Genomic DNA, 21,280 nt, shown 5'->3' on the forward strand with positions numbered 1-21,280 from the left:
TTCGGGTGTGGTGACTCCAGAGTGCTATGAGGCATCAAAAATGCACATGGCTGTGACACTAAATCTTAAAGAATAGTTTTCCTTTGCTCAGCTCTTAGGTGCTAGTTTGCCTTCTTTGGGCTTGGAATAGTTAAAATTTGGTGTAAAATGGGACCAGGGATGGTTGAGAGCTTGTGTGCCCTTGTGTATGCCCCACAGGGGCAGTGGAGAATGGTCTGTTTTCTTCAGGATCTTTGTGTGCTGAACTTGAAACATTTCCAGGATGAGTAAGTTACCTCAAAAGGCATCTGCCTTTACACTCCAATTCCCCCTACACACTTTTGTGAGCAGCACAGTGAGAAATAAAACTCAGGGGAGGCTGAGAGGATGTGTAAGGACAGGGTATTAGTTATGCTCTGTTCTGGCTCCTCAGCATTTAAACTAAATCAGTTTCATCTCTATTATCCATCAGGAGCAGCAGCAAAATAGATGTGGTGTAACAATTTCAATTTAACACACTTTAGTTTGTAAAGGGAACATGGGCCTGGAGCATGTGTTAGGTGAGTTGCCACAGCTGGAGAGGGTGAATACAAAAGCATGGCCTCTGTGCACTGTATCTACATTCCATCTTCTTTTCATGGTGACTGGTTTTTACTGCCTCTCCCACCAGTATTTTACAGTAGCTTGGTTGAAGTGTAGCACAGTACATGAGGGTAATTGCAGGGACAAATAATCCAAATCTTCTGATTTACAATCTGATAGAATTTAATCTGTAGTAATGGGAGTAGAGAAGGCTTTCTCCTTACTTTGACATACATATATCTGCATATATGCATATTTGTAGCAGCATGAGCAAGACCATCAACTAGCACTAATCTGTAAATCTCCCACAGCAATTAGTGAGCTACATGGATATATATCAGATGAATATCTAACTTTCTACGTAAGTGAAGTACTCCAAGATTCAGACATTTAGTGATTTTGTTTAGCAATCCTATTAAATCCTTTTTAATTACAAATTCAAACTGTCCTTCATCAAAATTTTAGGACAATCTGAAGAACATAAGACTTTCCTTTCCTTTCCTTTCCTTTCCTTTCCTTTCCTTTCCTTTCCTTTCCTTTCCTTTCCTTTCCTTTCCTTTCCTTTCCTTTCCTTTCCCTTTCCCTTTCCCTTTCCCTTTCCCTTTCCCTTTCCCTTTCCCTTTCCCTTTCCCTTTCCCTTTCCCTTTCCCTTTCCCTTTCCCTTTCCCTTTCCCTTTCCCTTTCCCTTTCCCTTTCCCTTTCCTTCCCTTCCCCCAGTGACTGGAAAAGGTAGACATACAAATTGAAGAATGAAATAAACCCAACCCAAAAAGGAAAGACAAAAGGGTTTTACCAATTTCAAATAAGTCTATGGTCTACAGGAGGAAGTAAGAAAGAAATATTCCTAGTATGAACAGCCATGGACAACCAGTATGACAGGTTGGAACCAGGCAGAGAAATGTAACCACAGAAATCACCTAAACAATCTCACTGCCAGTGTGCTTTAGGTCTCTATGCACCCCCTTTACCAGTGCAAGACAGGCATTGGGATGCAATTTATTTTCTTTTGGGTTTAAAGAAACACAGCTTTAATGCAGCATAGGACAGTCACGGGTCACTATGTTTCATCTCTCTGAAGACTGTATGTTCCTACTTCCAGGCAATATCTTTGTGCAGGCGAATCCTTAAATTACTGCATACTGTGTGTGAATGCTGGGTTTTGTCCTTTAGCATGCAGAAAGTCCTGATATATTATTATACCACCTGAAAGTCCTTTTAAAATTAATATTATTTTTGCAACACCTACTCAAAAACTGTAGAGTGCTCTCTTTTGTTCAGCAGAGAATGTGGCACAAGTCCAGTCAACACCCTTTCAATTCCTTTTAATTGATTTTTTAAAATTATTTTTGATTCCTCTAGACACAGGAGGTTGAAGACATTTTCCCATGTATGAGTTACAGAGATGTGTAATAAACAATGAGTCATGAATCAAACCTATGTCCATGGAAAGGTTTTTTATCTTGTCCCTTGCTAACACACAGGGCTTCTTGGTAACAGCTAAATGCATTAGTTGCAATGAGAATTACATCTCCTGAGAGCAATGGTGCTAAAACAAAGTGTGCTGTTGAACATCAGCTACTCTATCAGCCATCGCTGTATCAATGTCTAAGGGCAATGAGCTGTGGTTTTATTGCTCATGCCCAGTCCCAACGAGACCGGGTGTATTTAACAAGCAGGCGGGCCAGGTAAGGAGGAGCTGCTGTTTGTTTCCCTTTGCTCCACACACTCTGGGGACATGGTGTTCTGTGGTACCTCCTCCCCGGGGCACCTGTGCCTGAGGCACAGCCTGGCCACCACCTCCTCCCCAGCAAAGGCAAACAAGAAATGTGCAAAGCAGCTTCCTCCTGGGTCCTGCCTCTGCGGGGGGAGCTCCGCAGCAGCAGTGCTGGCTCACTGCGGGCAGTGCCCTGGCTCCAGCAGCAGGTGCTGCAGCAATGAGCGCAGGAACCTGGACAAAGCTATCAGTATTCTGCTTTATGGTCTGTGAGAGAGCAGTGATATCAAAGCAAAGCAACTCAGTTTAATCTAGGCAAATGCAAGGATTAAATGACTGAATGTGCTCTTCTATTTCCCCCCGCCCTCCCCATTAATTTATTTCATTTGCCACTTAGGCAGAAGGATCTGCTTCCTGCCACAGGGTCTGCAATAATGTATCACAGCAGGCTGATTAACTACAGGCATATTCCTCCAGTAATATATTAGATATTCTCCTCTCCCCTTTTCCATTCAGTTCAATCAATTGCATTCAATACAGTTCATGGGGAAATGGAGAAGATAAGAATTCCTGCCACATTTATTGGTTTATCACTATAATTTTTCTGTCCAGCCATGGTACTAGTAATTGAATTAACCAGTCTAATGAATGCTTGAGAATTGTTGTAATGCCACCATGAGCCCCATTCCCTCTGACCACATGGGGTGGGTAGTGTTAGCTCCTCCTAAAAATTAGCAGGACTGAAGCTGTCTTTGTTGTTTGTTTTTTTGAGGACAAAATTGTTTCATGGTTGTCAGACACTGTATGTTTCAGGTATTACATGCAAGTAAATAACTAGTTTAGTTAAAAGTAAATTGCCAATTTTATTTTTTTTTCAGCCATTGGAGGAAAGCAAGAAAACAAAAAGCCTTGTTAATCAGGGCTGCAGCCTGACATCAATCTTCTGGATGAGTTTGTGCTATGATATTTTAACAATTGCCTACAGATGAATAAAGAATGCCAGCCTTTCATTAGCAGCCAACTAATTATGAAAAAAATAAGGATAGTTGATTCTTTAATTGCTCTACACTGTAATTAATTAGCAAGGATTCCCCATCTTGTTCTTTGTGATGGCAACACTGCTGCAGGATAATACAGCTCTGTGTACCCTGTGGCACACAGGGTTTGTCAGCACTGCTGCAACTCTGGTTCAGAGTGATGATGATATTTTCCTATTTTTCCTTAGAAATTCTAAGTAATTTTTCTGTCTCACTGTTGCAGGACATTGTCAAAGACCCTAAGTTTATCCTTGGAGGAGCCACCAGAACTGACATTTGTCAAGGGGATCTTGGTGAGTGATTCCTCCTGGGTGGATGTGTTCATGTCTCCACACTGTGGGGAGAAGCAGCAGTGTCCTCACAGAGGAGGGGATGCTGTCCCTCCTGAGCTGGTGGGAGCAGTGGAGCTGGAGGTCCTGCCCAGGCTCGCCTGGCCCACTGCTGCTTCCTGGATAGCTCTCACCCATCCATGCCAGGGACCATCTTGGTGCAGTGGGATTCAGGATCAAGGAAGGATCTTCACTGGAGGGTACTGTGAGCCCAAGGGAGTCTTTTGTGTACCAGCCCCTCCAGACTGAAACACAGTCTGCCCTCGCCAGGCAGGGACACCCTCTCTGGGGACATGCAGGCTGTCTTTTGGGTTTCAGGGGAAGTGGCAGCTAACATCTCCTCTGGCCCCTTTTTCTCCTTTTTCCCCCCTCTCAATCCACAGGTGACTGCTGGCTATTAGCAGCCATTGCTTCTCTCACACTGAATGAAAAAACACTAGCAAGAGTGGTGCCACTGGATCAAAATTTTGGGCCAGATTATGCTGGAATATTTCACTTCCGGGTAAGGTGGACATCTGTCACAGAATGAACACATCTCTGTCATTACATTTCATGGTGTATTTTGCAGTGAGGCTGACAGGTACTGCAGAGGAGACACTGAAAAAAGAAGGATTTCTGAGCTTACATTGTTGTTCATGTTTTGAGAAACAACTAGAAGGCTACATCAGCCTCATACAGGCACAAACACAGCCACTCCTATTTTGTAAACAGATATATAGCTTTAGAAATAATTTCACATTTTCCTGGACACACACACCTTACTTAGGATATAAGTCCTTAAAGGAGTGGAACTGGATCTGTAACACACGTGTGCCCTAAAGGAGTTTTGAATTATGCAGTGAACACTGGTGTAGGTATGTGATTGACATTATCCAGGCAAGGAGCTACAGTACAAGTCTACACATTTAGTCTTAATGTTTTCTCAAGAGAGATCACCCTTCCTAGAGAGCAGCCTTGCAGGGCAGAGCAGGAACAGATGATTTACATGTCTTCTAATTGAGCCTATGATTGTCACCAGCTTACAATTAGAAATGCTGGGACACCATAATCCTGCTCTCAGGAAATGCTGTGCTGTCAGTGAACTCATGCACCATCCTTTCTAAACAGTTTTGGCAGCACAACGAGTGGCTGGATGTTGTGATTGATGACCGATTACCCACCTTCAAGGGCCGCCTGGTTTTCCTGCACTCAGCTGAACTCAATGAATTTTGGAGTGCCTTACTAGAGAAAGCCTATGCCAAGTAAGTCCCGCTGCACATACATAATTTGCTACTTGTACATACATTATTCACAGTTTGTTCATATGGTATTCACAATTCTAGTGAGCAGCTTCTAGCTTTTGCTACTGCCCTTGCCAGCCTGACAACTGGCACTTAAGAAAGAACACCCCCAGGCTTTAAAGATATGGAGAAATGGATGAATTAAAAATGCAACTAAAAAGGGAAGCAGAATGACCCTGATTCTACTGCTTGGGTACACTCTGGGGTACTTATTTTGACTTCAGTGCTATTGCTGCAATTCTACACACGTGCGAGAAAGCTCTCAAACGTGGATATCTTGAAAGCAACTCTCACAGTCAGTGTGTGTTTTCCAGGTTAAATGGCAGCTACGAGTCTCTGAAGGGTGGCAGTACAATAGAGGCCATGGAGGATTTCACTGGGGGTATAGGAGAAATGTATGATGTTAAGGCGGCTCCTGACAATTTCTATGAAATCCTAGAAAAAGCCCTGAAAAGATGCTCAATGGTGGGCTGTTCTATTGATGTAAGTAAGAAATGGGGTCTCAATTTCTTGGTACCCTCAATTTTGGGGTTCAGTGTTTTCTGGTTTGAGTTTCACTTTTTCTCTTGATGAAGCTTGCTGCTTGCAAAGACTAGTTAAAATTTTATTGAACTAGGCAGTGTGATAGTCAGCTGGCTGATGGGGCCCTTCACATCATCACTGTCCATCAAAGCCTTTTTACAATAAATGAGACCATGTGAACATGTGATCTCAGTATGAGAGTAAAGATTGAGATCCTGAAAATGTAGATGGTGCTGAAAAAAATCACAGGGGCAGAGGAGGAATTCCACTCCGGAACCACCTAATTTTTGCTATGAGTGAGCAACACTTAAACCAACCCCCATATTTTTTCCCAAAAGGGGACTGTGGTTGAACAGAAAGACAAGTTCCTTGCTTGTAGTAAGAGTCAGCCTGGAAGGGACCATGTGGCACCACTTGTGATCTCACTCTGAAGAGAAAGGTTAATTCATTTTTTTTTCTCCAATTCCAGACCAGCAGTGCTGCCGAGTCAGAAGCCCGAACCCCATTTGGCCTTGTAAAAGGCCATGCGTACTCTGTGACTGGCATTGAGGAGGTATGTCCAGCAGCACGGGGCAAGGAGACACCTGGGGAAAAGATAAGGGAGTGTCCCCTCAGCCTCAGATGATGGGGGAAGTTATCCTGGGGAAGTTGTCCAAATTCCCATCCAACTTTCCTTCCCACATCTCCTGTGGCACTCTGCACCTTTTGCCCAGATGTTAACACCAGCTTCTGTACACTGGAGAAGCCTTGCTACCTAGATCCTGGCACTTGATATTTTCTCTATTTTCTTCTCCCCCAGGTGAGCTATAGGGGCCGGCAAGTGCAGCTCATAAGGATAAGGAACCCATGGGGAGAGGTGGAGTGGAACGGCCCTTGGAGTGACAAGTGGGTGCACTGTCCCTTACACATTGGGCTCGCAAAGGCCAAATCCCAGCTTCTGCTCCATAGCTGGCTTCCTGCAGCCCCAGCTGCTCCACGGGAAATTAAACCAAGAGTTTGCATGTGTCTAACAGTGTTACTGCCCTACAGCATCTCCCCCTCAGCATTGTCAAAGCAGCACAATGCAGGGACACTGTCGAGGTTGTTTAGCCCCCAATACCTAGCATCAGCAGAAATCATGTACAAATATAAATAAGTTAATATTAATACACTCCCAATTGTAAAAGTTACACATTTGGTGTGATATTTTTGGTTAAATATTTACAAGCCTGTTGCTGTAGTACTTGTAACACAACATCCAACATCCTACTACAGATAAGCTGAAACTGACAATGTATTACCCTCTCTGAATAGCTTGCATCTCTCTTTATTTTGGGGGTTCTTTGTTTGGAGTTTCTAAACACATTGGGTGTAATATCATAATAATATTAAATGGGCATTCAATGACACCCTCTCCATGCCAAAGTTGTGGAAGGACCCCAAAACACAGGCAGAGTTGGCCTGAGAACCAGTCAGGTTTTACTACTAAAGGTAAGCAAAGTGCAAACAATACAAAATGAAAAAAATACATGGTAAAAAAAAGCAACACTACATTCCTCTCCAACACGCACTGTTCAGTGTATTTTTGCACATAGGCATAGTTTCATTTTTGTTTCACTTTTTCTTCTGAGATTTTTTTTTTTCATTCACATAGACACAGAGGAGAGGAACCATAACCTGCCTGGCCCTTTAATATTGCTGAGACATGTAACCATTTGTAGGACTCCTTTAAATTTCCCTGTTCTTATCATGGCTCAGAAGTAAATTAAATATGTCCACATCAGTTCAGATACTTTATCTTGAAGAAAAACATGGATAATTGATGTGTATAATGAGTTCTTAAATCTGAAAAAGATGGAGAGGTTATGATCAGGACAGGCATCTGGCAGTTTATGCTGTTCATCAAAAAGACTGTCTCTGCAAAGCAGAGCTCTGACTCTGCACTTGGGAGGCTTTTTGTAACTCAGGATGAAGAGGGGCTTGCAGGTCAATACAGGAGCCTGTATTAACATTTTGCAATGGTTGCTGGAATTAAAAACAACACAAGGTGCCTTCTACTCCCTAAGTTTATTATGTCAAATTGGAAATACAGTAGTGCACTTCCAGGTTTCCTGAAAAGCTTTATCAGGTGTTTGTTTGGTTTCTATATGCTACAGCTAGAGCAAAAAGGGTGCATGAAAAGGAAGCAAAGACTTAACTGGGGCCCCAGTTACTCCACTGACTCTCTCTGTGCAGGGGAAGGAACCTAATCAGTTCCCATTGACTCAATTTTGAAACAAACATCTGGCCCTAAATTAGCAAGAGTGAAAAAGATGATGGTGCTACAGATGGAATACAGATTCAAGGAGAGTGTTTACTTACCAACATCTTGAGGTTTACCAATAGCCCTATTATTTCCAACCCAAACACTGAGATCAGTCCCAGTGTCAATAACGCATTTTAAGACCACTCTGGAACAGCTTTGGGATCTTTGGCCTGGTGCTGCTTTTTGGCTGCATTAATTTGGTCTCTGCAACCATGAGTGCCAGTGGGATCAGGAAACATCTTAAATGCAATTGTGTTTGTGTAAGCTGCACAAATAAAACACATGTGAGAGAAGAACAGCCTGCTGTTACATCAAGCCAGTCATTCTGAGCCACATGCCTGTAGTAAAGCTTGGTTTTGTTTTCCTGTAGCTCTGCAGAGTGGCGCTCAGTCAGCCCATCGGAACAGAGACGCCTGTCTCAGGCAGCACGGGATGATGGAGAGTTCTGGTAAGACACAGGTTCTTAAAGTGTGGGACTCTCATCAGAAATCAAGGTGCAAGTGGCCAGAACAAGCAACAAGGAAGAAGCCTTTGTGTGATTAAATTCTAAGTTTCTGCCTAAGAGAGGGCAGGTAGAATGGTCCCTTTGTTTTCTGTGTTTCATGTGTCTCCCTTTGTTATCTGTTTTAATAACAAAAGCCCTCAAATCAGTTTAGTTAGTGGCACTGCTATTTCAAATACTGTGCATCTCCCATGAATGTAACACCCTTTAAAGCCTTCCCATGAACAAAGGCAGGATATACAGAAGGGAGCATTGTATGGCACTGTATCACCTATGATGGTGACTGTATCACTGGGCATCACTTGGGAGAGAATGAGTCCTGAGAAGCAATACTACTGGTTGCATGAAGTAAAAGAGCACCAAGATATGTGTGAAATTGTGGAAAATTTGAAGAAATTAAATGAAATTAAGTGAAATGAAAAGAGAAGAAAAAAAGAAGGCAACAGGTGGAAATTGCTTTAGAGGTGTGAAGTGTTCTCCATACCAAATTCATGATCTCAGACAGAGCAGATGACTGACTTGCACGTGATCCCCTCCCCATATCAACTGTGCTGTGTCAGAATGAGATGCAGACAAGGATGGCTGTGCTTTACATCACAGTGAGTGAAAGCTAGTTGCTCTCCTGATGTACACTGGCATATATCCATGGTCACCAAAACTACTCTCCATGAACTGGTGATCTGGCTCTGGGGCTCTGGGGCTCTGGGGGGGATAAATACTTCTGCTGGGCATCCTTCCAAAAATGAATGGTTGCCTGTTCCTTACCACATTTTTTACTCAGGATGAAGTTTGAAGACTTCAAAGTGCATTTTGACAAAGTTGAGATCTGCAACCTGACTCCAGATGCCCTGGAAGACAGCACTGCCCACAAATGGGAAGTGACCATCCACCAAGGCAGCTGGGTCCGGGGGGCCACCGCAGGAGGATGTAGAAATTTTCTAGGTAAGTACATACCAGCTTGAAAATGAGAAGCAGGCACTGAAATCTTACCCGCCCTCAGCTATAGCTCTTTAGAGAGGAGCTCTGTAGCCAGAGCTGTGGATGCAGGACAGTTCAGCTGACAAGAACCAGCTAAAGGGACAAATGAGGAAACTCAAACAACTGTGTGGTTTAAGAGTGGTGTATTTAAAAGATAAGACTTTTCTGTGATTGGTTTTTTTTGAATGAACAAACCAGCAATGAACAAAGCGATAAATGGTCATATGGCCCCACTTGAGACTTTGAGGTTAAAGATTTTGGTTGTTTTGCTCTCAGGCTCATTGTATCTGATTTATCTCTTAATGATGTTTGCATGAGCAGGAATCGATTCAAATAAGCCAGTTAGACTGCAGCAGCAAGTGTAAAATGAGACAAAAAGCCCAGATCAGCCAGCAAGTTTATGTGCCTCTGAAGCTGTGTCATGGATCCAAATTGTTAGTGCAGACTGGCACCAGCACTATGGGATCATGGTAGCTATGTAATTTTAACAAAATTTCATCTGACAACCTCATTTGAACCATGGTAACTTAATAAGGCACAAGGCCTAAAATCTTTTCTACACCTAGTTCCATGAAGGACTTTGGGATTTGGCTTATTTTTTGCAAAGCTTAGTGGAAAGAAGTATAATGATTAATGGAAAAACTGAGTGAAACCTCATCTTTATTACCTTTTTTTGGTTTGGTTGGGGTATTTTAGTAGTAATAGTGGTGGTTTATTCAGTCAAGAAACTCTCTGGTGTTCCTTACATTGGCAGAGACTTTCTGGACAAATCCACAAATCAAGCTGCATTTGACAGAGAAGGACGATGGACAAGATGACTGCACATTCATAGCAGCACTGATGCAAAAGGGTCGCCGTAAACTCAAGAAGCTCGGAGCTGAAATGCTGACCATTGGCTACTCTATTTATGAGGTACTCCTTTGCTTCTACAGCACAGGAACACAGGAGCTACATTGTAGGTGTTTGGAACTTTCTTTGGGTTTGTATCCCTGCCCCTTTTCTGGGGCCCTTGCACCTAAAATAACCTTTAGTAAGTAACCTAATGGTTACATCAAGGCCTGTGGAGGATGGAGTCCTCTCAGAGGAGAATTTAGGAGTCCCCAGGGTGCCATGGGTTCCTAGGACAGATCCCTCAGCCCCATGATTCTGTCACCCCCTGCCTGGCTTAGGGAGAGGGGATATTGCTTCTTCTGAGCCTCCTGGGGCATATTACACACAGATGCCTGTCCTCGAGTGACTGCTCTGTGACACCCTGTCTGGAATGGTGGTGTTTGATGGCAGGGCATGTTTAAGTAGGAAGACAATGTCCCAGAGTACTCTGAAATTGCCGTCTGGGTGGGAAAGGACAGTGGTCATGGGTCCTTGCCATAAGGTGGGAGCTCAGTTGCTGTAAGCACGTGGGAGAGGGAATGAGTCAGGATCACAGCCTGGGGTGACACTTGTGCCAGGCAGGATTTGTCTCTGTGATTAGGAAAGGGGGGAGAATGGCTTTCAGCACACCCTGGCCAGTGCAGCACTGACTTTTTTTCCCTTCCTAGAGCCCGGGCAGAGATGGACACTTGGGCAAAGACTTCTTCAGGTACCACCCCTCCAAGGCCAGGAGCAAAACCTACATAAATTTAAGGGAAGTATCGCACCGATTCAAGCTGCCACCGGGCGATTACATTCTTATTCCGACCACATTTGAGCCGCACCAGGAGGCAGATTTCTGCCTGAGGATCTTCTCTGAGAAGAAGGCCATCACTGAGTAAGTCAGGAGCAAGCTTTGGGCCCTCCAGTGCTCCCCTGAACGTGTAGTTGTTGTCTGCTGGGGAGAGCGTGGCTGCCAGGAACCCAGCTCTGCAGCAGAGACCCAGCATGGCAAGTTCTTGATCATGTCTGGTTTTTTTATTTGTACTTGTTTGTTTTTACATTTTTGCTAAACATGACTTACTTTTGAGAGGAGTTGAGAAGGTGGGAAAATAGGGTGTGCCATGATGAATATGCTGGATGTTTGACAGGGAAGGGTTGCTAGCTGGCACTGTCTGGGTCTCTATGAATACAGCAGTGTTTGCTTCCTGTTTATTTCCTCACAAAGTTTGTCCAAAAGACAATTTTATGTTAAAAAAGCATACTGAGGAAACAATGTGTTCACAATGAATAATGAATAAAGCATGAGATGAATTCCTAAGCAGATGACATGCACAGCTGTGTCCTCCCTGAGTCCTGCCTAATGTCTGTTCTAAGGGCTTATTCCAAAATTTAAACAGTGCAAAAGTCTGATTGTTTGATGAATTTTAGCTAAACATAACCTGTTAAGTAAAAAAAAAACCTGTTTTATCATTCACCTGGGGAAAAGGTAACAAGCAAGTTTCCATCCCAAGCAGATGTTGAATACCTTCAGATACCAAATAAGGTTTTGTTTTCTCCAGGGATCTAGATGAAAGTGTTGCCATTGATCTTCCTGAGGTAAGTCTACAGAATTAAAGTAGCAAGATAATAGCTCAGCAGAAGCTGGCACACATTGCTTTTACTGTCTTTGGCAAAACCACGTTCATTTCACAGGAATGTTACACAATTGCCAGCTTTGTGTATGTTACTGAAATGCTAAGCTCTGCTGAATGTAGTAAAAGAGCTGTAAAAATCAAAATCATAATCATTATGCTTCACACTCCCTTGAAGGCAGTCAGTGCCAGCCAGCACGAGAGGTGGGTGTCAGCCACCACGTGTGCAGTGAAAGCATCACCCATTAGCACTGGGGAGCCACATGGCTGTTTACATATTTAAAAATTTTATTTATTGTGAAAAATAAGAGGCAATAGAATGTCTAATAGACCTACATTAATTTTGTATACAAATATCTTTATTTTACTTCTCAGTATCTGCGGGACTTGAGAGAGAATGCTTACAAATGCACGTGCCTACTGAAATGATTGAATTCTTTTTGCTTTTAAATGGCTTGGCCTGCCTGCTGAGCACTAATTGCAGCTGGGTCTGAGTCAGCTCCTGTTTAAGTGTATCCCTGCAAATAAGCCATTAATTGTGGTGTACCTTTCCATGGAAACAAGCTAAGCCAAGATCTAATTTGTCCCTCTTTAGTAAAACTCTTCTCCAGGGACCCAGTGAACAATGACATCTTCATTTCCGTGATCTCAGGGCCATGTTCTATAGAAAAATAAATCTGTGCTGGGTAATATGCTGAAGTGCAGCCACCTCTGGCTGCTACTCTCAAAAAGGTCCCAGGATGATGCCATGGGAGAGAACTCAACAGCACTGTGGTTGTTGGTGGCCCAGGGAAACAGAATGGTGCAGGGTGGGATGAGAGGAGAGAGAGGTGTTTTCCAGGATGGGTGCTCTTGGTTTTTACCAAGGCCATGGCACACTATGCACTTGCTCAGGTGAAGGGAATGAGAGAGTGAGACTCCCCTTGGGCATAGAGGTAGCTGGGAGGCCTCAGATCTGGTGGAGTTTAGAAGCATATGTACCCTTATTTTAAGATGTACACTGGTCCGGTGTGCACAGAGGGGCTATTTGCAGGAGAAATGTCATGTTTTACAATTCTCATAAGGACTTGTGTGATTGGTGTTGCAGCCTCTACATCCAACCCCAAGCCCACAAGAAACTGAAGAAGAAAAGCAATTCCGGGCATTGTTTGAGCAGATTTCAGGAAAGGTGAGTGCAAAATGCTTTGGGTTAGAGCAAGATGTAAAAAGAGGGGAAACGCTTCCACTCCTATACAGGGCCATGGATGCATGAAACAAACCCAAAATATTTTGGGAATATGCTTAGTTGTAGTGTGTTGTTTGGGCACCAGATGTCACCATGCCTTGTGGCTCGATGGATAAGGATGCAGTCCCTGGTGAGCAAGCAAGAGGACCGAAGCTTGAGGACCTAAGCTTGAACTCAAGCTCTGAAGGAGCCTGCCTGGTTTAATGTTCAGTTGCAGTTGAGTTTTCTTTGCATCAATAGCTCTCCCTTGAGATCTCCTTCAGACACACTTATGAACAGCAGCACTCCTGTATTTTCCCAGCCCCTAAATTTGTAGCTTTTTCTGGGTTTTGTATGGTTCTCTTTTGCTGGTTTACAGTAAAGTACAGATGAGTGATGTTTGTGTTTTCTAAGGTTTTTGGTATGTCTGATTACAGAAAAATTCAAGTAACAGATGCTTCCCTTTTTTTTTTTTTCTGCAGGACATGGAGATATCTGCAGAAGAGCTTGAATATGTTCTGAATGCTGTATTAAAAAAAAGTAAGTTAAGGGTTGTATATAACTTTATAGAATCTGCCATTTAATTAATTAACATACAGAAAATTCAAGGCTCTCTTACAACCCCAACTTGGTGTCCTTGAGCCAGTGAGGGCAGAGGAAAGCACTTGGTTCATGATCTAACCACAAGCTTGCCCTGCCTCCATCATGGTCCATGTGAGTGGATCAGCAAGGCCAGCTCTCCATTGCACTGCCACACTGCTGTGATAAAAGAAGCACTAGAATGGGACTTTTAAGACCCGGATGTAGCTCATGATCCTGCTACAGGCCCTTTGTACAGTAGGAAATCTGTCACTCCCTGAACCTCATCTTCTGATTTACAAATCAAGGACAGTATTTCCTGTCATGTCTCCAGTAAATGCGTCTTCTGTCTGGACTGAGACTTCTCTGTGGTGAGAGCTGCCTTCATCTTCCAGTTCACAGCACTCCCACAATGAGGACTGAGAGTCAGCTATCTGTGTTCATTAGTCCTATTTTTTCCTTTCTGCTTATAAAAGACTACTTTGCCCATGATTTCTTTTGTATTGTTCTTTTTCAGCAAAGAACATAAAATTCAAGAACTTAAGTCTCATTTCATGCCGAAATATCATTTCTCTTATGGATGTATCCTTTCAAATAAGGAGGCTAAATGAAGAATGAATATAATTGTCCATGACACTATATATTATGGATGTCAGAAATGGATTTGGTAATGTCATGGCAGATCACTACCCAAAGAAAACAAAAATACATGACTGTTTTGTCCTGATTTTTATTTTAGAAATTTAGGGTTAGGAGTTTCAGCACAAACTGTTTTATATTGCAGACTTAGAGGCAGATGCTTTAATGCTGACTACCTTTAGAAGTAAATCTCAAGCTACTTCTGAAGAGAACAGTGCATTTTTCAAGCTGTTGTTTATTTGAAAGAGACCTATAAAACTTAAGAAAAGTGTGTTATCTGGGGGGCTAAATTCACCAGATAGAGTTGTGCATGCAAGTTATGGGTCAGAAATTAAGGAACAGCAGTGGTGAAAATTGCTGGCATCAAAGCTCTTTTTTGACAATCCATTTAAAAACTGGAAAATCTGGTCTTTCAGCTAGTTCCTGGGACTCCAGGAAACAGACATGTGGGTGAGAGTTGTCTGTCCAAATTTAGGCATTTGTGGTGTAGGTGTCTACATCTAAGCCAGCTTTCTAGACTTCCTTTGTAGATAGCAAAATGGGTGGTGTAATTGTTCTAGATTATCTAACTGAGGGGTGCTAAACGACTCCTCAGACATTGGGTGAGGTGAATCACAGCCCTGGTGCTTCCCCACCAGATTTGTCCTTTGCAGAGTTCTGGTTCCTGCTGAGTTTGCTTAGGATGGCTTCTCCTCAGGTAGGGCTGCTTTTGCAGTGTGTTTTTCCAATAAACAGTTTTGTTACACATGAGAAAAAACAGTCCTACCAAGGCAAGTATCTAATGTTTGGTTGATGTCTTGCTTGTTCAGCTGAGATGTTCTTATCTTTTGCCTTTGTTGCTCCAGTCCATGACAGAGATAATATCCATTCAAACATTTAGAGAAAACAAAAGCAGACAGAACTTTATCCTGTTAAAGCTAGTTTATAATATTAAAAGTCAATGCAGATTAGTCACCCTGCACATGCAATGAGAAATAGTACCAGTCCTAAATTTCCTTGCTTAAAAACCAAGCCTCAGTAGGGAGCTGGTCCATGTTCACATCTCATCCTTACATGGTATTGACACAGACCCAGGGCCTGCTCTTGACCCTGGAGAATGGCAGCAGTTCCAGGTTTACTATTTAGGATACAACTGAATAGTTTCCATGATTTGCAATGCTTCCAAGCAAATCTCTGCATAGTTTTGAATTAATGGGGAGACAACTCTTCCTTTGCTTTGGAAGCACAAGGAATGCAGACACAATCATCCCACTCTGGACATGCTATTTGGAGCACAATGGAGGATAAAAACCATAAAAATGAAAACCCAAGTCAATGCTGGCACAGTCTCCTCTGTGTCACATGCTACTGAATTCCCTGGCAACTGTCACCATGGGGTGGTGAGGAGCAGGGACAGAGTTCTTCATGACCCTGGGAAGAAGAACCTGGCTGGGTAAAAAAGCCCTTTGCAGAAGAGAGACTGTCCTTGGGATCTGTGGGTGCCCTCAATAATGTCACCAGCTCAAATAACAGCGGGTGTTAGCTAGACCCCGCTTGTCATGTTTTGACCTTTGTGAATGCTCACTGAGCCAGTGTCCCTCTGAGCAAGGGCTTTGTCCTGGCAAGATGGAAAAGGGAAGGGGAATGGGACTATTCCTTATTTAGCATTTCAGAGCAGGTGTCTCATCCTGGAAATGTACTGTGCTTAGTTCATCAATATCTCAGAGAAATAAGTCCCTTGCTTCAGACAGAGGGAAAGCCAGGCAGATCTAATAATTGCCTCCTAGAACTGCTATAAAGGCATTTATTTCAGACCATAAGGACCAGATTTTTCCAGTCTTATCCCACTACTCCCATGAATTTTTGGTTGAGCCATTGCAACAGAACAGACAGATCTAGATAAAAATACTGAACAGCACATCGGTTGACTAACTCCTTTGGGTACAGTAGCAATTTGTTTTAATCAGGTAATTTAATTCTCTGAGTCATTTATATCCCATTTACATCCAGAACTGTTCTTGCCTTAGAATAATCTTTCTTCCTTGTGTAGTGACTGAATTGCTCAGCTGTGTTTTTATATCACATAATGTTCCTCCAGCATCACAGTCACAGGCATGACTGTAACTGCTGGAGCTCTACCTTTTGAGAAATCCCAGTGCCAGTTTCAGCAGCACTGTAGGCTTTCCAGTCAACATTTTCTGCTTAAGGAAACTACTCTGATAAGTTCAGACTGAATTTGGACTTTCATTGTAACAATCCTTTTCCTTAGTTCATATTACCAGACCAGTGGCAATGGGAAATTGGAATTCAGTGAGTTCAAAGTTTTCTGGGAAAAACTGAAGAAATGGATAGTAGGTGACATTATCCACTGTAATTTTTCCTACATTTCATTAGTTACTTCCTGAACAGTTTATTAGGCATATGCAGACAAAAATGGAGACAGGAGTGTGTTCAAGCCGTGAATTTTAACACAAAGCAAATGTTTTAAAAGCATGGGGTTTGTTTTGGATAGTCAAAGACATTCTTAGCTTTCCATGATGATAAACTATAATGGTTTTCTGGAAATAACTGAGATTTTTGTAAGCTAATCAACTCTGTTTGGGATAAAGAATGCAATGAACACTAATAAGCAAGCCAATCAAAAGGAAACTTAAGGAGTTTCCATAACTGCTGTTGTACAGAAGAAGAAAGTGATGATTCATGACTAGTAGGAAACAATAATTTCCTAAGTCCCTACATTTTCATTACTGATCTCTCAGGAATCAACTGTACTGAAGTCTGGGAAAGTGCCGATTCTAATTTTAAACACATTTCCCTGCCACTGTATATGGCAGTAAGAGTAAGCAGGCTTGCAGAATCAATCACAGACTGAATATTCAAATAAAAGACATTATAATTGTTTCCTTATGGCCATTAATAGGTTTTTCTGAATTTGTGCTTCACCAAAGTATTCAAAATATGCAGTTCTTTGCTTCTTGTCTAGCCCATCAAAAATGGACAACACTTTTTCTGGGTACTAATGCCACATCCCTTTTAACAAAGGATATATTGTGTTTCAGCAAGGGTCTTGAGAAATCCTTGTGCTCTGATTTGCACATATATTTGCTGGAAAATTTTAAGCTGAATGTGATGACAGCTCCAAATAACTCATATTCCAAAGGAGAGTCATATTTGCCATCTCAATAAAAGGATGGAATTTAACTCCAGCTTGCAAATTGCTTAATATATAGGTCAAACCACAAACTGTTTTGACCAGTTCTCTTGGTTATACCATGAATGTGGCTATTCAGGTCTTTTATACTTAGACGCAGATGAATAAGTGATATTATTAAGTGACATCATGTTAAAATTTGTCTCTAGTGTTCAGAACTACAGAAAAAAGCATAAAGGAAGATTAAGAGAATGTGTCAGTTAAGAGTTAAAAGAAAAACAATACATCTTTCTAGTTAAAATCACTTTTTAAAAAATCATGACATTTTTAATGAAGAGCAACTCATTTTTTTTAAAATGCTTGGATTTGGCAGTACTTGTTTAAGTCAGAACAACCTGTCCATATGATAAAAAGAATTGGGACCAAGATTTGCTCTCCATTATAAAATCAGACTGGATCTAGACCAAAGTCTTGTCAGCTTTCTTAAGTGCTTATGCTATGCAGTTGGAAATAAACACCTTGCCTTTCTGTGCTGTATCTGTGCTCCCTTTCATATGTTAGTACTGAGCTTTCTGTGTGCTCCTTTCATAACAGAGTATCTTTCTTCAATTTGACTTTGATAAATCTGGCTGCATGTCCTCTTATGAGCTTCGTGGTGCTCTCAAAGCTGCAGGTAAGACAAGCACTGCACTTTATCTGCTAAACCTGTTGGGTAGATCAGCGTGAGTGAACAGGACAATCAAGTACACAGTCCAGTTACTCCTGAACAGGAAGGAGATCTAAACCCCAGAGAGAAACTGGGCACATTGAATAGGGGAACTTTGCCCCAGTTACCCTCAGTATTGAAGGGCAGGCAGAGCAATCTCTATATTTTATTGAGCTCTGTTAAATTCAACAGGACTGCACATGTGTAGGGTTAGACCTTGAAACAGGCCAATTCAGAGTCCATCTGCATTCAAGGGTTGAAGGAATAGCGAGTAAGCTGCTATGAAGAGAAATCACTGCATTAGCATTTAATCACAACTTATTTTTATTAAAGCAGATAATTTTGCAGAAACCCCTCCAAATTCAAGAAGACAGAATGGTCTCTCATACATCATAGTGTGCATGGACTAGGATCTGCAGTGCCTGAAAAATTTCCTGTTCAGAGTTTGTTATTCATTGCAGATTTAAGGAACTTTGTGGTTAGATCTCTTTCTGGACAGATGTGTGACACCGAGTATCCTCCCATTAAGTGTTTTTCAAGATTAGTTAATAGACATCTGTAGATTCCCCCTGACATGTGAGGTTGCTCACTTTTTTTGTGTGTGTGTTTGGGAAGGATACCAGCTCAACAATTACCTGCTGCAACTGATTGTCCTCCGATACTCTGATGAGCAGTTCCAGATTGAATTTGATGATTTTCTGAACTGCCTAATACGCCTGGAGAATGCGAGTCGTGAGTATCTTCTTCCTCTGGAATTTCATCCCCTTTGAAAAAGAAATTGTTCTGCTTTCATCTGTTGAGCATGTTGCACAATATCTGAGATTGAGTACAAGGCCAACAGAAAGGAGCTGTGTTTAGCATTTGCATGTAAGATGGCTTTTCTCCTGTAACGTGAAAAATGTTCTGCTGCCAATGGAAAATTTCCCCATGTGAATAGAGCTTGCTACATAAACTCTGCAGCAATGTTGAAGGCATGTGAAGAATGCTGGTAAAGTCCATGTTGTAACCCTTCTTGTGGCTTACCCAGGAGCTTTATTTGGGATCACACAAGTTCAAGGTTCAAATATTACTTGTGCCTCATGGAAAGAGAAAATTGGCATGTACTTGGGCAGGTATCTCCTGTACCTTTTACACGACATGTTCCATTTTGGCTTCATGTGCGGTTCCCTGTACATCAAAGCACCCAAGGTCTCAGTTCACTTCTGGCACAGGGTCACTCTCATTACAAAGCAGCAGTAGAGATAGGTTAAAAGGCTGCATAAATGGCTAGATTAAGTTATCATTAGTGTGGCTGCAAATTCAAATAAAACTCCACTCACTCTATGAGAAGAAAAATCAACTTTTTTCACTGATTTTTTTTGGTTTTGTTCTTCTCTTTACTTTCTGGCTTGACTGTAGCAATAGAATTATTACATTTCTGAGAGATAGAAGTTAAATAAGATATATAAAGAAATGCAAATTGCTTGGTTTGATTTCAGAGTGTACTCCAAATCTGACTGTTTAGCAGATTCAGGAAATCTTTTCCAGACAAGTCCTGAAGAGAGCCTTGCATAAAGGCCTTAAGTCAGCAAGACATTTCCTCTTGCAAGGTCTTTGCTTTGTCAGAGGAGCTGCCACCACCAAGCAATCCTAAGCAATCTGCCTTTGCACCAGGCCTTGGCATGGCCACTCGTCCATCGTTGTGGGTGGGAGAGCTCGTGTGTGAATACAAATGAGGTGTATTTATAGCACTGCTGTCCCTTTCTTATTTCAGGAGTATTCCAAGCACTGAGTGTGAAAAACAAGGAGTTCATTAACCTGAATATAGGCGAGGTATGAGCACAGATTCATAAACATTGACAAAGTGATGGGTTTCTCTAGAGCTTTGTCCTCTTCTGTGAGCTGGAGTATTTCTGCATGACACTTCAGGTGTCCATGAGAATGCAGTGGGGTATCTGCTATAGGTTTCACCACAGCTGGACTTTTACAGCCCACTACAGCCCACACACTGATTACATCTCCGCCATGCTATTTCCTTATTTCCTTCCTTGCCCTGTGGCATATTGACAGATTCCCATGCCCCTTTCTAGTTTCTTTGCTTTTTTTCCTTCCTTGGGTGCCAGGTTTCAGTGGGGGAAAGAGGAAGGAGCAGATGGGAATGGGGCGGGGGTCTTTCACTCCCCCTGAATCCCCCAGGAATTCAGATCACCCTCGCCTGTGCATGTCTATCATTTGCTTCTCAAAATCTTCAGCAAAGGTTTCTTGTTTTCTTGTGCTCTCCTTGTCTCCCTGTTGCTTTGAGCCATCTCTCATTTCACACTAAGCCAAAGCTTCCTGGGGTGAAGCACAATGAATTCCCAGGGAAAAGAAATGTGGGAACGAATGTGGACGGCTGGGATGCAAATAAAATAACTGCTGTTTCCAGCATGTAGTGCTTTGCCTTATTCCTTCCTGCTAGCTGAGGTCTCTCCTTAATGACAGGATGTAAAAGCCAAGTGAGCATAGGTCCTTTTTCCTGCCTGGGGTCAATTCAGAGCAAAGCACTGCTTTGGAATGGCTCTCATTTGGGGAAAGACATGGCGAGGGAGAAGGGCCTGAAAAACTTAATTGTAAAGTTGATCTTTTTCTGATACTAGTTTATCAACCTGGCAATGAACATCTGAAGAAATCTGATTTGGATGCCAGGAGTTTCTTGCGACTTCGCTGCTGAGACTTTTGCCTCAAGACCTGAAGTCTCCTTCCCATGCAACCTTCAACAGGAGATTTCCTGCAGAGAAACATGCATGCTGCCCCCCTTTCTGTTCTCCATCCCTGTGGATGAGTTAAAGTGTCAGATAATGTGTTTTTGGTAGAGCCTAGTACTGGGTTTGGCACTGAGCATTTGGATGGAGCACATATGCCTCTCAGGCAGGCTTAAACTGTTGTTCCTGAATGACCACAGGTTCTTATGAAATAGAATTGTGTTTATTTTCAGCATAGCACAGACTACAGTGATTAAAAGTCTTTATTGCTGCTTGGCTACTGATTACTGTAAGGGGCTTTTGAAAATACAAGGTTACATAAAACTTGTTCTGTTTGGAATTTATTTCCGGGCATAATGTGCGGCTACATGGCAAGTACCCTGTCCTAGCCACATGGATTGCAGTCTGGTGAACTGTGGACAAAGAAAGACTAGGGACTGTGTGGATGAAAAGTCACTTCTTAATAGTTGTGGTCCCAGGTCCAGGGGTCCTTATAAGGATGGTTAAGCTAAGGCTTGACATTCATCACAGGTGTGCTTTAGGGAAGAATTATTGCATCTCACATTTCCCTGCTCCTCTCTCTGCTACCAACAAAATTCCTCTGCTTCACAT

At 42.3% G+C, this 21,280-nt stretch overlaps 1 protein-coding gene across 2 annotated transcripts in view; it reads left to right on the forward strand.

The window, feature by feature from the left end:
- The window catches only part of CAPN9 (calpain 9), a 22,647-nt gene extending 1,655 nt beyond the window's left edge, over positions 1-20,992 (forward strand). The window contains exons 2-20 of one of the 2 annotated variants that reach the window (XM_021527200.3): positions 3,536-3,605; positions 4,025-4,143; positions 4,749-4,882; positions 5,236-5,404; positions 5,913-5,996; positions 6,243-6,328; positions 8,098-8,175; positions 9,011-9,171; positions 9,962-10,119; positions 10,746-10,954; positions 11,619-11,655; positions 12,778-12,858; positions 13,377-13,434; positions 13,991-14,055; positions 16,374-16,442; positions 17,837-17,915; positions 18,564-18,680; positions 19,702-19,760; positions 20,564-20,992. In XM_021527200.3, the coding sequence (XP_021382875.3) occupies positions 3,536-3,605; positions 4,025-4,143; positions 4,749-4,882; positions 5,236-5,404; positions 5,913-5,996; positions 6,243-6,328; positions 8,098-8,175; positions 9,011-9,171; positions 9,962-10,119; positions 10,746-10,954; positions 11,619-11,655; positions 12,778-12,858; positions 13,377-13,434; positions 13,991-14,055; positions 16,374-16,442; positions 17,837-17,915; positions 18,564-18,680; positions 19,702-19,760; positions 20,564-20,590 (1,860 nt within the window). In that variant the 3' untranslated portion in view covers positions 20,591-20,992. Of the gene's footprint in view, positions 1-3,535; positions 3,606-4,024; positions 4,144-4,748; positions 4,883-5,235; positions 5,405-5,912; positions 5,997-6,242; positions 6,329-8,097; positions 8,176-9,010; positions 9,172-9,961; positions 10,120-10,745; positions 10,955-11,618; positions 11,656-12,777; positions 12,859-13,376; positions 13,435-13,990; positions 14,056-16,373; positions 16,443-17,836; positions 17,916-18,563; positions 18,681-19,701; positions 19,761-20,563 lie in introns of those variants that run through there. The other variant, XR_014954306.1, reaches the window with a different exon arrangement.
- The last annotated feature ends 288 nt before the right edge of the window (positions 20,993-21,280 follow it).

This window comes from Lonchura striata, chromosome 3 (assembly GCF_050655825.1).
Source record: "Lonchura striata isolate lonStrDom1 chromosome 3, ASM5065582v1, whole genome shotgun sequence".
NCBI lineage: Eukaryota > Metazoa > Chordata > Aves > Passeriformes > Estrildidae > Lonchura > Lonchura striata.